The 15,974-nt window shown below is 42.5% G+C and overlaps 1 protein-coding gene across 1 annotated transcript; it reads left to right on the top strand.

Moving 5' to 3' along the window:
* The first annotated feature begins 250 nt into the window (after positions 1-250).
* LOC145551339 (protein CFDP2-like) lies at positions 251-15,020 on the top strand. Its single transcript, XM_081605831.1, has 3 exons — positions 251-4,838; positions 4,875-8,009; positions 14,961-15,020. The coding sequence occupies exons 2-3, from the start codon at positions 6,606-6,608 to the stop codon at positions 15,018-15,020; spliced, it is 1,464 nt and encodes a 487-aa protein (XP_081461957.1). The 5' UTR covers positions 251-4,838; positions 4,875-6,605.
* Positions 15,021-15,974: the final 954 nt, after the last annotated feature.

The raw sequence follows: 15,974 nt of genomic DNA, 5'->3' as shown, positions 1-15,974 counted from the left end.
GTTAATTTAGTGGTAATGTTTCACTTTCCAAATGACTTCCAAACTATATAAAACTTAAATAACTTGTCTGAAGAGAAGTAAAACCCAGTGATTAAACTTGGTGGAAAACAAAAACAATCATCCTTGAATCCCAACTTCTCTTCTCTATTTACATGTGGGGTCAACATCACCTCAGTTTTGGTGCTCTGTTTTTCTTTTTTTTTTTACAATTTGCTGCAAATTAGAAGGAAATAAATAGTGTACAGCTTTTAACAGGACATTTGATTTTCTCTGTTCATTGAATATGTGTATGACACTTAGCTGCACATTATCTAAGTGAAAATGGTCTTTCACAGTTTTTACAACTGTTTTGCACTTTGTGTTCAGTCACAGAAAAATGTAGTTCAACAGAATCCAAAATCCTCCTCAGCTCAGTTCTGCAACCTCACCAATCACACCATATGAGTCAAGCTGAAATAACATCTCATTAGCATGTAACACAAAACAGCATCATGCACAACTACAAACACAATGAATATGAAAAAGGTAGACAATTGTGGATATTATAAAGCTTGTTCACACTTGCAAAAGCATTGTTTACTTCGTCTTAGTGTGAGCTGCTGTCTACAACGGGTTTCTTTTACTGCTGCAATAATATTCATTAGAGAAAATAGTGATGACAGCTTAGTGTTTACTTTGTTGATCTCTCCTTTGTACAACTTCCCTCCCTAGAAGTTTTAAGTTATTAGAGCACGTTGAAAAAAGTGGCTGTTGTGCTTGGTCTGCAGGCGTGTTCATACTGCAGGCCTGCATCATGTCAGCAAGGGTAGAAAGAGCACATTTTATTTGGAAACTTTCTCATATGAAGAAAAATGTTACTCATAGATGTATTTATTTATTTATTTATTTATTTATTTATTTATTTATTTATTTATTTATTTATTTTGGTACTGCAAAGTACAATTTATACTTTTTCTCAAAATCATCATTGAAATATCCCTACAGCTATACTCCACCCACATGTATGTATCTCTTTGGAGGGTGACTGAAGCAGTTTCATGCCCAGGGCACTGCAGCAGTTCATATAGATTCTTATAATGTACCAAGACAAAGAGAACCAACCAGAAAATACAGCAAGCAGTAAGACTGTCAGCAGGTAAGTATGATTTAGATCAGTGTTTCTCAACCTTTTTTGGGCCAGCGCCCCCCTAGCCTTTATCCAGGTCCCTCACCGCCCCCCACCAAAGAATTTGCAGGCTACTTTGCACTGACCATTATTTTGTCATTAATATAACTATCACTATTGTAGATGTTTTGATTTGTATCCTTGTTTCTGTATTTATCAGCAAAAATATTTTCCCAGAGAACAAAAAAGTCATGGGAATAGAAATTATTTTCACAGGCGTCTACGAAAAATGCATTGAACATTCAAGTTAAAATTGGTAGGCCTAACAGCAGCCAATCAGAGTGGAAAAAATATTCTTATTTTGTGCCATTTTCTAGTGTAGCAATGATAGTAATAGTTCCATAAAGTAGACACACATGGCTACGATTTAATGCATAAATTATTTCTCTACAGGGAAATATGTATGAACAGCATCATTTTGTTTGTCAAAAAGCATTAAAAGTTCATGAACGGCAGTTGCTAGAGTGTACACTCTAGCAACTGACTACAGTTACAGAATTCCACCATGTATTTCAACAGGGCAAAAATTTGCACAAAAGTGCAATAGTTAAGTTTACCAAAAGTCATAGAAATCTCCACAAGAAGCAGAACGATTTGATATATGAATTAGCACAATTAGTGAAAGATAGCAAAAGTAGTTAATAGGGGTTGCACCGATTAGTCAACTAGTCGATTCTTTTCTCTGCAATGACTTTTTTCTGGGCCAGTCGACTAGTCGCAATCAGATGACAAAACAGATTTTTCCAAGGAAATGGAAGAAGGTGGACTAGGTGAGTTCGGAAAACTCAAATTGTATAAAAATGTAAATAATTTAACAAAGACAAACTGTAAATTACAGCATAGGCTCCCGCAATAGGGGATTTGCACGGCGCGGTGGTTAGCGTGGCGCCCCGCATATAGAGACTTTAGCCCGCAGTAGTCAGGAGTCCGACTCCGGTCCTCCATTCGCTGGGCCCAGGCCTCTCTCCCCCCGCTTCGCTCTCTCTACCCCCTTACAGTCAGATTGCTGTCAAATAAACTAGTGCCGAGAAAAAGAAAAAAAAAACTACCGGAGTAATGCGCGACTACGCGTCATGATGTCAGGCTTTTTTATCCCCCCAACTGATCAGCGTCACCGGTCCGTATTAAAGTTTTTAACCTGGCAGCTTTACGCTTTTATAAAAATATGGTTTGACTACATCTGGAAACTAAGTCCAAGCTTCATCCGGAGGGTCTTATAGAGGCGATCACGGCCGCAGTCTGCATGTCGGTTCAGAGAGACGCTGCTGAGTCAGCAGAGCGTCCTGCTTCGCATCGGGCGGAAAAGCAGCAGGAAGCTTCGTTGAATTCAACTGTAACCAAACGGAATCCATTCATAATACGTTTGGTTTGTGATGTTCCAAAAGCGCCATTGTGGTCAGTGTGATAATTTGACTCCTATACGAGTAACTATCCAGAGATCATCAGTATGAGCCGGTGTTTGGAAAAACGGAAAAAAGTCAGACCCGACTTTGTGCAACAAAATTTTCTCTGCTGCTCACAAAGAATGATCTGTTTATTGCTCTTTTAATTCTGCATAATAGACTTAGTAAAAGCGGGAGAAGGGGAGGGGGATGTCAATATTTGCCGTGAAAATAGCTGATGAAGCCTCCAAGTAGTTGTGAAGGTTTTTTGCGCTTACGTCACTATGACATCATCGCGACTAGTCGACATCGACTCGACTATTATCATGATGTAGTCGACCTTCAAAAATATGTAGTCGTTCAACCCCTAGTAGTTAACAAACGAAAAATATGAAAAATTAACTTTATACCAGGTGAGTCTCTCTCACATGAGAATGTGAACCTGTACTGGGCTGATTCTGTGCCTTCAAATAATTTTAACAGCTCCTGGAGAAGTTTCATAACTTATAGGTCTGAAACAGGAACAGGTCTGAAAAAAACTGTGTGCTACATTTGATGTATGAAAGAGTGATGTCATCACTTCACTGCTGATGTAATTGTTACCATAGGAACTGAACATTCTAATGGTGCATTCACACAAACACGTTTGAGCATCAGGCGAGTCTGGTTTACATTCAAATTCTATGTGAAGCATCCAACGCCACGCTAGTCGCTTGCAACGTGCCGCAAAGGCCCTCGACGCGCCTCCACATAGTCTTTGAAAGTAAACCAGATGCGCCTGATGGTCAAAACGCGTTTGGTGTGAACGAACCATTATATGTACAGTGTCATATTAGTTCCATCATATTAGGACCAAGGCGCGGTCCTAATATGATGGATTCATTCTTTTGGTTCAGGGATAATGTTTAGAGGTAAGATGCCAATTAAATTTTAGTTAATGTTAGGGTTAGGAATAGACTAGTATTGGGTGGGGTTAGGGAAAATGTTAGGGTAAATGTAGGGGTTAGGGTCACAGCTACTAAAATGAAGGGAAATAAATGCAAAGTTCTAATATAGGTCGAAATAGTTTTGATAAAGGTGTATAGAATTTTGTTTTCTAAATCATTCTATAAATAATTATATAATGTTAGGTTGTTTTTCTGGCAATTGCATAGCTGCAGCATACCAGCAGACTAATGCGTTGAATGTGCTGAGACCCATTCAACGCATTAGAAACCAATCAGAACCAAAGGACAAACTTTTGGTTCTGATTGGTTGTTTCTGGACAGAAGCAAAGACAGAGGAATTTTCACAGATTCTCTGTTTCATATTTTATTGTCAGACACTTAACAAATATTCATCCATCCACTTATATGTGTTAAGTCTAACACACTTATCCTTGCACACACACTGTTTTGATTGTGTCTGTTTTGATTTCCTAAATTTGTGTGAAGCGTTGAATTTCCATAATGCCCAGTGTTGGCAAAATCTGGGTTTGCTAACACTTAGGTGGTTAGTTCCACCTGGGTCTGGGTCGGTGTAAAGGGGGAGCCGGGCATAGCTTTTTCTTCATGCGAATGTCAGCATGAAGGCCCCCCATGCAACCAGTGGAGGTTGGTTGCATGGATGTCTGTCTTTCTTCAGACCTCCCTGATTGATTGGAGGTCCATCTTTCCTCGGACCTCCCTGGTTGATTGGAGGTCCATCTTTCCTCGGACCTCCCTGGTTGATTGGAGGTCCATCTTTCCTCGGACCTCCCTGATTGATTGAAGGTCTGTCTTTCCTCGGACCTCCCTGGTTGATATGAGGTCCATCTTTCCTCGGACCTCCCTGGTTGATTGGAGGTCCGTCTTTCCTCGGACCTCCCTGGTTGATTGGAGGTCTGTCTTTCTTCAGACCTCCCTGGTTGATTGGAGGTCCGTCTTTCTTCGGACCTCCCTGGTTGATTGGAGGTCCATCTTTCCTCGGACCTCCCTGGTTGATTGGAGGTCCATCTTTCCTCGGACCTCCCTGATTGATTGAAGGTCTGTCTTTCCTCGGACCTCCCTGGTTGATTGGAGGTCCGTCTTTCCTCGGACCTCCCTGGTTGATTGGAGGTCTGTCTTTCTTCAGACCTCCCTGGTTGATTGGAGGTCCGTCTTTCTTCAGACCTCCCTGGTTGATTGGAGGTCCGTCTTTCCACTGACCTCCCTGGTTGATTGGAGGTCCATCTTTCCTCGGACCTCCCTGGTTGATTGATGGTCTGTCTTTCTTCAGACCTCCCTGGTTGATTTGAGGTCTGTCTTTCTTCAGACCTCCTTGGCTGATTGAAGGTCTGTCTTTCCTCAGACGTCCCTGGTTGATTGAAGGTCTGTCTTTCCTTGTTCTCCTCTGTTGATAGGGAGCCTTCTGTTTGCAAGGGGACCTCTGGTTGGGTGGAAACTGTAGGATGGTTGTTTTCTAGAGTATGTTTCAACTTCAGCTTCAGGTCCGCAACCTGACCCTGCAAAGATTTCACCATTTCCTCCTGCTCTTTGAACTTGGAAGCTTGCTCAGAGTAACTTTTGAGCTGCTCCTCATATTTAAGTCTCAATCTATATTCTTCGACCATTACTTCAATCTGACCTTTATAGCGGGAGGCATATTTTTCAGCCTCCCACTTGAAGTGCTCCAGCTGTCGAAGAATGGTCTTGTCGGTTGAAACTTTGGAAGAGCAAGCAGCCTGTTCACGTTTAGCTTGCAAGTGACGTTCTTTTTCCAACATTTCTTGCAGCTTTTGAATCTCCTCCTGCTGTGATGTGACTTCAGCCTTGTATGCAGTACTTCGATCTCTTTCTTCATGGAGTTCAAAGATCTTACTTTGCAGTTCGGTTTTAAGATCGTCTACCTGCTTTGTCAGATCTCTAATGTGTTGGCTTGTCTCTTCTTCTAAGGGGATGATCTTGAAGTCAGCAGATGGAGTCGTTTCCTGCTTGACCTCCAATGACCGTGGATTCTTCAAGTCACCTGAAGGACTTGATTCCCCCTGGATGTCTGTCGATTCATCTTCCGACTTAACGGAAGATGAATCAACAGATTCAACAGAATCGCTGTCATCTTCTAAAGGGAAAATGATCGCGTCGTAGTCGACTTGGATGTTGAGATCCATTATGTCGACCCATGAAAGCTCAGCTGGAAAAGCTTCATGTTGACAAACAATCTGTTGTTCCTTCATATTTAAACGGTGGTAAATTCTCGCTTCTTTGAAAGGCGTGTAATATCTGGAATCCGATAAACTTCGTATGTGCTCTGAAGAGGGATCTGCCGCGATATAACTGTGGAACAGGTCAGAGAAAATACTGTCTTTGAGCTACATTCAAGACAGAGATTCCCTTATGATATCATAGAGTTATGACATCAATGCTGATGTCATTGATGCCATTGGAACTGAACATTCTATTGTAGCCTGAAGTAAAAACATTTTGCTAGACAATGTCAATCAATTGAGAAGTTTTAATTTTTGTTATCAAACATTATGAAGCCAAAAAACAACAACAACTCAGAAATATACAGGGCCAACCTCGAGAATCAACTCAAATCCAGTTTCACACAAATACAAGGATGCTGGCATAAATGTTTAGCTTTTGAATGGCAACGTTCTAGGTTGCCATTCTAATTGTCTTGTCTCTTCCACAAAGAGACTTGCAAACATACCTTTATCTTAGCTTTTTTCTATTCTTTCTATTTCTATTGGTTTGCTTGCTTTTCTTCCACCTGTGCTTTTTTGAGGTTTTAATGTGCATTGAACAGCAGCTCAAATCACAGGGTAACGTTACCGACCATGGCCACCAGGGGGAACCGAAGAGCAATTTTTTTTTCTTTTTGCCCATATCAAAATTGGTTTCCACATGACTAAATATATATTTATATTATATTTTATATATATATATTTTTTATTTATTTACCTCTCCTTTGGCTGCCACCTTATCGTGGTGGAGGGGTTTGAGTGTCCCAATGATCCTAGGAGCTATGCTGTCTGGGGCTTTATGCCCCTGGTAGGGTCACCCAAGGCAGACAGGTCCTAGGTGAGGAACCAGACAAAGTGCAGCCCGAAGACCCCTATGATGAATACAAACTTTGGACTGCGTTTTCCCTCGCCCGGACGCGGGTCACCGGGGCCCCACTCTGGAGCCAGGCCTGGAGGTGGGGCACGATGGCGAGCGCCTGGTGGCCGGGCTTTTACCCACGGAGCCCGGCCGGGCTCAGCCCGAAGAGGAGACGTGGGTCCCCCTTCCGATGGGCTCACCACCTGTCCGAGGGGCCAAAGGGGTCGGGTGCATTGTGCTATGGGCGGCAGCCAAGGGAGGGGACCCTGGCGGTCTGATCCTCGGCTGCAGAAGCTGGCTCTTGGGACGTGGAACGTCACCTCTCTGGTGGGGAAGGAGCCGGAGCTATTGTGCGAGGCTGAGAGGTTCCGGCTAGAAATAGAAATAGTCGGCCTCACCTCGACGCATGGCTCTGGTTCTGGAACCAGTCTCCTTGAGAGGGGCTGGACGTACTTCCACTCTGGAGTTTCCCACGGTGAGAGGCGCCGGGCTGGAGTGGGCATACTTGTTGCCCCCCATTTGGGCGCCTGTACGTTGGGGTTCACCCCGGTGAACGAGAGGGTAGCCTCCCTCCGCCTACGGGTGGGGGGACGGGTTCTGACTGTTGTTTGTGCTTACGGGCCGAACGGCAGTTCAGATTACCCACCCTTCTTGGAGTCCTTAGAGGGGGTGCTGGAGAGTGCCCCTCCTGGGGACTCCCTTGTTCTACTGGGAGACTTCAACGCTCACGTGGGCAATGACAGTGAGACCTGGAGAGGCGTGGTTGGGAGGAATGGCCCCCCCGATCTGAACCCAAGCGGTGTTCTGTTGTTGGACTTCTGTGCTCGTCACGGATTGTCCATCACGAACACCATGTTCAGGCATAAGGGCGTCCATATGTGCACTTGGCACCAGGACGCCCTAGGCCGCATTTCGATGATTGACTTTGTCATCGTCTCATCGGATTTGCGGCCGTATGTCTTGGACACTCGGGTGAAGAGAGGTGCGGAGCATTCCACTGACCACTACCTGGTGACGAGTTGGCTCCGGTGGTGGGGGAGGAAGCCGGTCAGACCTGGCAGGCCCAAACGTATAGTGAGGGTCTGCTGGGAACGTCTGGCGGAGTCCCCTGTGAGACGGAGCTTCAACTCTCATCTCCGGCAGAACTTTGAACACGTTCCGGGGGAGGTGGGGGACATTGAGTCTGAGTGGACCATGTTCCGTACCTCCATTGCTGAGGCGGCCTATCGGAGCTGCGGCCGCAAGGTTGTTGGTGCCTGTCGCGGCGGCAACCCTCGAACCCGTTGGTGGACACCTTCGGTGAGGGATGCTGTCAAGCTGAAGAAGGAGTCCTACCGGGCCTTTTTGGCCTGTAGGACTCCAGAAGCAGCTGATGGGTACCGGCGGGCGAAACGGAATGCGGCTCGAGTTGTCGCTGAGGCAAAAACTCGGGCGTGGGAGGAGTTTGGAGAGGCCATGGAGACAGACTTCCGTACGGCTTCGAGGCAATTCTGGTCCACCATCCGGCGTCTCAGGAGGGGGAAGCAGTGCAGCACCAACACTGTTTATAGTGGGGATGGTGCGCTGCTGACCTCAACTCGGGATGTTGTGGGCCGGTGGGCGGAATACTTCGAAGACCTCCTCAATCCCACCAACATGCCTTCTGTTGAGGAAGCTGAGCATGGAGACTCTGGGCTGGGCTCTCCAATCTCTGGGGACGAGGTCGCCGAGGTGGTCAAAAAGCTCCTCGGTGGCAGGGCCCCGGGGGTGGATGAGATCCGCCCAGAGTTCCTTAAGGCTCTGGATGTTGCGGGGTTGTGTTGGCTAACGCGACTCTGCAATATCGCATGGACATCGGGGGCAGTTCCCCTGGACTGGCAGACTGGGGTGGTGGTCCCCCTGTTTAAAAAGGGGGACCGGAGGGTGTGCTCCAATTACAGGGGGATCACACTCTTAAGCCTCCCTGGTAAGGTCTATTCAGGGGTCCTGGACAGGAGGGTCCGTCGGATAGTCGAACCTCGGATTCAGGAAGAGCAGTGTGGTTTTCGTCCTGGTCGTGGAACACTGGACCAGCTCTACACCCTCAGCGGGGTCCTGGAGGGTGCATGGGAGTTTGCCCAACCAGTCTACATGTGTTTTGTGGACTTGGAGAAGGCGTTCGACCGTGTCCCTCGGGGGGTCACGGAAATCATGTAAAGTCCTCTTAAAACCATCAATATATGTTAAAATGTAATATATATCAATGTCTAAAACAGATTTAAGTGGGCTGAGATCCTGCTTATAATAAATCACACATTGCAATTGAGATTTTGTATACAATATAAAAAAAACATAGGCCGATAGAGGAGAGGGGAATCCAATGATGCATAACGCATTATAAAAGCTTGAGTGGTGCCTCAGCCTAATAACGATAAAGGGGGAGGTAATATGATATGCACGCTAATGCATATTAAGCACATCAATATTTCTGGCATCTATTATCAGAAATCTTTTTTTTAATAGATAATTAATAATGTTGTAAATTAGCACCCCACAAACAAGCAAATCATAAGAGTAAAGAGATACAATTTCCCACTGCTCCTGGCTCTCTCTAGCAGAGGGAATAAAGGCGGTGTAGATGTATGGAGTCATGCTTGATTTGCAAAACTGGGTGCACAGCACATATTTTTATCCTTCAAAGTATTCACTAATTTATGAGTTTCTGTATGACCATTTTTCCTTCATCGTTCATTCGCTCATTCATTCAACCCGTGTTCAATATCTTGTCTTTACTAGATGTCTGTGCTTTTGTAAATAATCACCATGGACTTTTGTATGTAGATGTTTATGTCATCTATCCTGCTAATTTATTATTTTACCTCTCTACCATTACAATGTATTTCACTCAGTATGTTTCAATCGCAGTTGCCTCAGTTTGTGAGCGATGGGAGCCTCTTTGTTCATTCATCCATCAAAAATGTAAAAACGTTCCCCGATCATTTACCCATTCACTTTATATGTCAGTTAATCAATGCCCCCCATATTAACACTGGTTTCCCACAAAGTCACCAGCAAGCGTGACCTTGAATCCCCACAGTCCTTCTGCCCAGGACCTTCATCCCTGGAGAGAACATTTCGGCCGGAGAAACACAATGGACAAAGCCGGCAGGCATTTGACATTCTCTGACATTTCCACTCCCCCTTCTGTATTCTTTGTACATACACCTACTTGTAAACACTATGATGGCTTTACACAAAAGCTTGGATTTTTTTAACAATGGATGACTGGGCAGCACATAACCTTTTACAAGGCCCAGGAAGCAAAAAAACAAGATTTCTCATCCCTCTGATATCACTCCCTGTGTCTGCTGAGAAATGCTGCATGCAGAAATGCGGACGGCGGAGTAAAAACCTTTATGAGAGCATGTTTAACAGAAGAACTAGCCTTTTGGCCCATTCTGTCCTGAACACGGAGCTCAACATGCAATTATCCTAATGAACCCTCCCCTCCCCATTGTTTTATATTGGCATGCTTATTTCATTCTGTGACATCCTGCATCATTTCATAAACTAATTAAATTAAGGAGGTAAGATGCCATGTCATTGGAAAATGAATCACCATTAAGCCCTACAATGCAAGAACGGAAAAGGATCAGAAAATAAGACAATTTGTTGCAGACAGATTTTGCGCCAAATACCTCTTTGTTTCTTTTTTATTCTTGAGAAATTTTCTGGCTGATTTATCCACTTAAGGTGACATTTATCTGTATGTATTTATTTATTTTTTACATTTTCCTCTGCAATGCCTCTAGAGTTGTGTGTGGCTATGGATGCTGTGTTGCATTCAGACAAACTAAGAATAACACATATATAGTAGAAAGGCCAAACAGGAATAAAACTCATCTTCAAGGAAATCCAGATCTGCGTCTATGTACCAACTATACCAAACCCTTTGAACCACTCTGCATTTCCCTACAAGCATTTAGGATTTCCATCACATGCAGAAGCACTCTGATTCACATTTTATATGCATACTGTACACACCCCATTAATTAATCATGGCACCAATCTGTAATGCTGCAGTCATAATTACGCCATCATTCAAGACTGCAGAGTAATTGTCTGAGAGGAAATGAAGCCAGAACTGTAGCAGTGTCTTGGCAACATTCAAATTGCTGTCTTAAGCACCCTGTAAGGTTCACCCCGTTGCAGCAGTTTAATCAAAGAAGCAAACGACGTGATTGTGTATGCTGATCCTGGAAGAAAGGTAGCCATGTTTTTCCTCTTCTGTTAGAGGCTGTTACTGTCTGGAGCACCGTGTGCACTTATTATGATCATCCAGCTAATAGAGACAGAAAAATGTTAAACTCTAAATACGTCAGCAAAGGGTTAAATAACAGACAATAGATTAACATGGAATTCATCAATTATTCCCTCTTTCAAAAGATCAGATTTTCTCAGAGATATCCTGGTTATATTGGCAAGATAAGCATTCATGGAAATGTTAAATCAGAGTAAATTAATCCAATCAGAAAGATGAGTTCCTTTGCTGTGCTATTTGTGATGCAGACAAATAGATGCGCGTGTCTGCATACATTTGGTAGAAGACATTTTACCCATAATTTCATTTTGTGTAGATGCATTTTAGGAAAAAAAGGCAACTATTGCTTTTATTCATTTCTAATTTCTGCATCCATGAAAAAGAACATGTTATATAGAATTATGAATATTAAGCTCATATGTGGAGTCTTTCATGGCTCCATTAAACATCAACATGCTACCTCTGCTCACGACAGCATGTCTTGCCACATGCTGATGACACAGATTTATATCTCTGTATCACCACTTAAACATCATTAATAAGGGACGAATCCATTTTTCCAACTCAATGCACAAAATATTATTGGTTTTCAAAATACAAGGTTAGAAAGATATTGGAAATCTTGTCTTTAATATAATTTTGTATCTTTATTTTCATGCAAGGTATAAGAAATAACTGTCTATAAATGGTGTTATTCAAATCAACCTGCCTTTTATTTCCTTACTTGATCCATTATTGTCTGCTTTTGGTACATTTTTATGAAAACTAATGTATGTGAAAATTATATAACCTTTTTTTTCTCAATAACGTGTATAACTGTTGAGAAAGGCAATCTGTGGTATTCATTACACCTATTTAATCAGACCTAATTCTTTTAACTTTGTTGCTGCTTTTTTCGTCTTAACATTTGCTGCTGTGACAACCATATATCTACAGGGATTATAAAACCTGCATAACTTCACACACCAACAGCACCAACAGGAAAGGGAAATATTTTTGTAAGCTTTCTTTCTGTATCTTCAAGCACTCAGCATGCTCATGGGTAGTGCAAAGTCCCTGAACTCAAAACTGTCCATGGAGCAGTTTATGAGCAAAGCAGTGTCTGCAACACAAGGTTTGACAGTAGTGTCCAACTACATGTAATGCAATAATCTTTTTATTTATTTATTTTTTTTTATTATTATTTTTAGCAGTTAAAATCTATGAAAACCAAAAACCAGCAGTGTTTCAGCTGTAATGCCATTGTTTCTATGTCACTCCTCTCACAATGTACTTTGCACGGTGTTTTATGAAAACTAAGCAAGAGTTACTTGAGACTCGAGGCAAGCATTTGGCTTCAGAAAGCTCTGCAATGAGGATTTAAAGCCAATTTAGTGTGTTACTAAGTACAATTTATATGCTGTTTTCAGGGTTCCTTTTGAACGCAATTCATTCATTACCACATCACTAAGGTTAGAGTACTACATTTATCCCTGCTAGGATTGAGCAACATGACTACTGTTTCTGAATCTACACAGCTTACCAGACCGTAGCAAACTGTCCCAATTGGCCGACATGGCGCTTGGGCTCCTGCCTGATTCAATTTATTGCCCTGCACACAACAGACTAATGGTCCATTGGCTGCAAACATTGAGCAAACAGAGGCTTCTGCTGTTAATAAGGACTGTCTGTTGAAAGTAGGTAGCAAGAGGAGCAGCAGAAAGGAGGCGGTAGGACAGAAAGGAGAGAATTGGAAGCCACACTGAGAACGAAATAAGGGATGTCAGATGGAGTGAAGGGTTGAGAGGTGAGAGTGAAAATGAGGGGCTGATTGTGATAATTAGTTGAAGAACATCAAGAAAGATTGAAAGATAATGTAAAGACAGAAGAACTGCAATGGGAACCAGGTAGAATAAATAGTGCAAAAATATTTTCTAAAGCTAATGTTATTGAAGGAAAAGTTAGAGAAAGTCAGTCATTTTCTATGCCTTTTGCTCTTTCAGGGTTGCAAGGTACTGATGTCTCTCTCCAGCAGAGGCTGTGTTTGGCCCTGGACCATCTCAACTCAGAGAAACACAGGAAACACAACTATGCCTGCACAGACTCACATGTAAGGTGGCTCAGAGTGGCCGATTAACCAAACGTGCAGGATTTTGGTTAGTGGGAGGATCCTCGAGTACCCAGAGAGAAAGCCCACATGCAAGCAACACATGCAAACTCCACACAGAATGAACCCGGCTGCGATTTGAATCTGTGACTTTCTGTCAAGTAATCTTTATTATGTCCCTTCATGATGGATTTGTGGTCACTGAATGATTATATACTTTTTAAATAATTTTACTGGTGTACAGGACATTTGTTGTTAGTGTTATTCTAACTGTATTTCCATTGATAAATCACAAACGTCAGTCCTACATGATGACAGAGCCACCATCCTGTTTAGCTGTAAACTAAGTTGCATTTTCATTATGGGCTTTATTTTGTCTCCCACTAGCAGGAGAGTCATAAAAAACGCTTTGAAGATTAACCTGCTTTGTTGTTTTCTTACAGCAGCAGTGTCTTATTTCAATCCGTTGATTACATTTGATGTATTTTAACAATTGGACTGCAGATTAAAACTCTCACTCCAATGAATATTTTATCTGAAAAGCAACATTAATGGGTCAATCCATTAAAAAAATCTTCAAATGCTGAGGGTTTTTTCTATTCTATTTTGTTTATAAAACAACATTATTTACATTAATTCTAAGAGTTTCAGGAACTGTGTTTAATGTACATATTTTAAATTGTTTAAAATGCTTAAATCAATTACTTCAGTTGTTTTTGTCATTGATTAATCTTATAATTTAAACCAAAATGAAGACATATTTGCCTCTAATATCAAGTATAGGGAACACGCCTCTCATACACATATGACCACAACCAGCTTCACAGCTTTCTTTTCTTACTTGCTAACACATTCAGTGTGATCTCTCCTTGTAATGTTTCACAACTACAGAAAGGGTGCAAAAGTATGTTGACATCATTAGTTAGGAACTACAGTGTTGAGTCAGAAAGTATACGGTCAGATCAGAGATATTTTATGTAGTAAAGTCTAGTCACTGGTTATAGTGGCATTTTTTTAACTACCTCCAGGGGCAACTATGCTCATGGATGTGGAATGAGTTGTGCCATATGCTGTAACCACACCATCAGTGATGTGGCAAGAGCCATAATGTGTACATTTGCAACCATGCACTAAATATTTTCAGTGGGAGTTGATTTACCTTTATTATGCGGGACATTATACTTCCCTTCTGCACTTTCACACTGAAGAGGCCTTATGTTCTTAGTATAATGACTTTGTATATGTGGGTCTGAGAGAGAGGAAGCACTTTGTCTTAATGTAACCTTACATCTTGTATTGACAACAGCTTGCCTGGTAAAATAAAACAGGACACACTCTGACTCATCTGTACACCAACTCACACACAGTTATAAAAACTACTCAAAAAAATATATATATATAAAAAATGGTCATCTGCAGAGCAGCGAGACAGCCGCAGGCATCCCCATTATGCCTCAAACTATGAGACCAGCATCACCAATGCCGACAACATTATTTATCTCAGATGCAGCTGAAGTTAATTACCATTTTAAGTGGTTTATTTTTGTTTATTAAAACTAGTTGAGCTGCACATATTCAAGCCACGGTAATTGGCTTTAAGGGTGTCCCAGATACTAAAGCCGCTTGGAGTTCTCAAAATATTCCGGTGCACTCTCGCAGCAGCCTAGCGATGTTCTACATCATATAATATGAGTGGAGATATGTTATGATCAGTATGCCTTTGATTTGAAGCCCATTGCTGTATTATCACGCTGTGTCTGAGCTGCACTCTGAAGCTGATGCAACCAAAAATTCTCGCTTCCCTCTATGTTTTTTTTCTTACCCCTAACTCACTCTGCACACTTTCAAACACCCACACTCCTGAAAGCAGCAAGCAGTAAGCCAAGCCCGGCTTGCCTGAAAGATCTATTTCTAAGACTCACAGAATGCACGGTATCCATACTGCTTAGACAACATTCTCTCTCTTCTTTCTCTCCCTTTTTAACTGACTTACTCTCTCTGAAAGGTCCCAAGGGAGTTGAGGTCCATGCAGGGAGTAATTCCCAGCACAGCACAACAGAAGTAACCCTCACTGGCTTTACAAACAGGAGCGACAGAGGCCAAATGCCTGTTCCCGCCAAGGAAGCAAGAAAGCAGAGCAGACAATGAAAAAGGGGCAAACAGCAACTTCAGTGTTTCCCTTGCAGACCCTGGTAAAAAAAAAAAAAAAAAAATCTGCTTCCATAACGCTTTTCTAAAAAAAAGTCTTTGCAATAGAATTTAGATTGTATTCATGTAAGTATTTTTATGTCAGTACAATCTTTTGATTCATCTGAATTAATGTGTTCTCGTTCTTTGACAAAGAGATCATTTATCTGTGACCTTTCCCCTCTTAGAGTTACTTTGATCCCTGCCTTGCAGCTTCAGTTTTAACAGCAGATTTGTCACGCCGGGCTCAGAGGTGGGATTTCAGGGGCTGAGAGATCCCACAGTACACCAGCAATTGAACATCTGTGCCCAGATTGCCACTCCCCCTTTTTTAATGTGTCTTAGTCATATTCCCTGCCCCTTAAATCCAAACCACCCCTCAGACATCAATAAATATGTACACATTAACATGGATGTGTGTGAGCTTATCTGTATTTTATAATATTTTTCTTAGGGTATTCTTAGGGGGTTGTGCACCTGCTTCCTGTTGCCCATGGTGCCCGTTCCCATGTATGATGTGAGAAGTGACAGTGGATGAAGTTCTACCCCATGCTGGCTGGGCTTTTGTGGTAAAGAGTTTTAGTGACTGAACGTCTTTTTCTGTCAGGATACCCTGAGATGGAAGTTGGTCGCCCCAACTTTTTCATTTCTTGACTCGGGGTGTTCGGCAAGCTTGCTGTTTTGTGTAAGATGGATCCTGCATGGTTATAGTTTGAATTTGCTTAAATTCCGTCCTGTCAGGCGACGGGGCCTGGATAATACCCGTGTTAAATGGACGGCGCAGTCCGGCGACGACAGGCGCTTAAATTCCGTAACAAAAGTATGTTTTTAT

The sequence above is a fragment of the Poecilia reticulata genome, chromosome 4 (genome assembly GCF_904066995.2).
Source record: "Poecilia reticulata chromosome 4, P_reticulata-male-v2, whole genome shotgun sequence".
In the NCBI taxonomy this organism is placed as follows: Eukaryota; Metazoa; Chordata; class Actinopteri; order Cyprinodontiformes; family Poeciliidae; genus Poecilia; species Poecilia reticulata.
The sequence above is the reverse complement of the archived record's forward strand: the minus strand, read 5'-3'. Positions and strand labels throughout refer to the sequence as shown.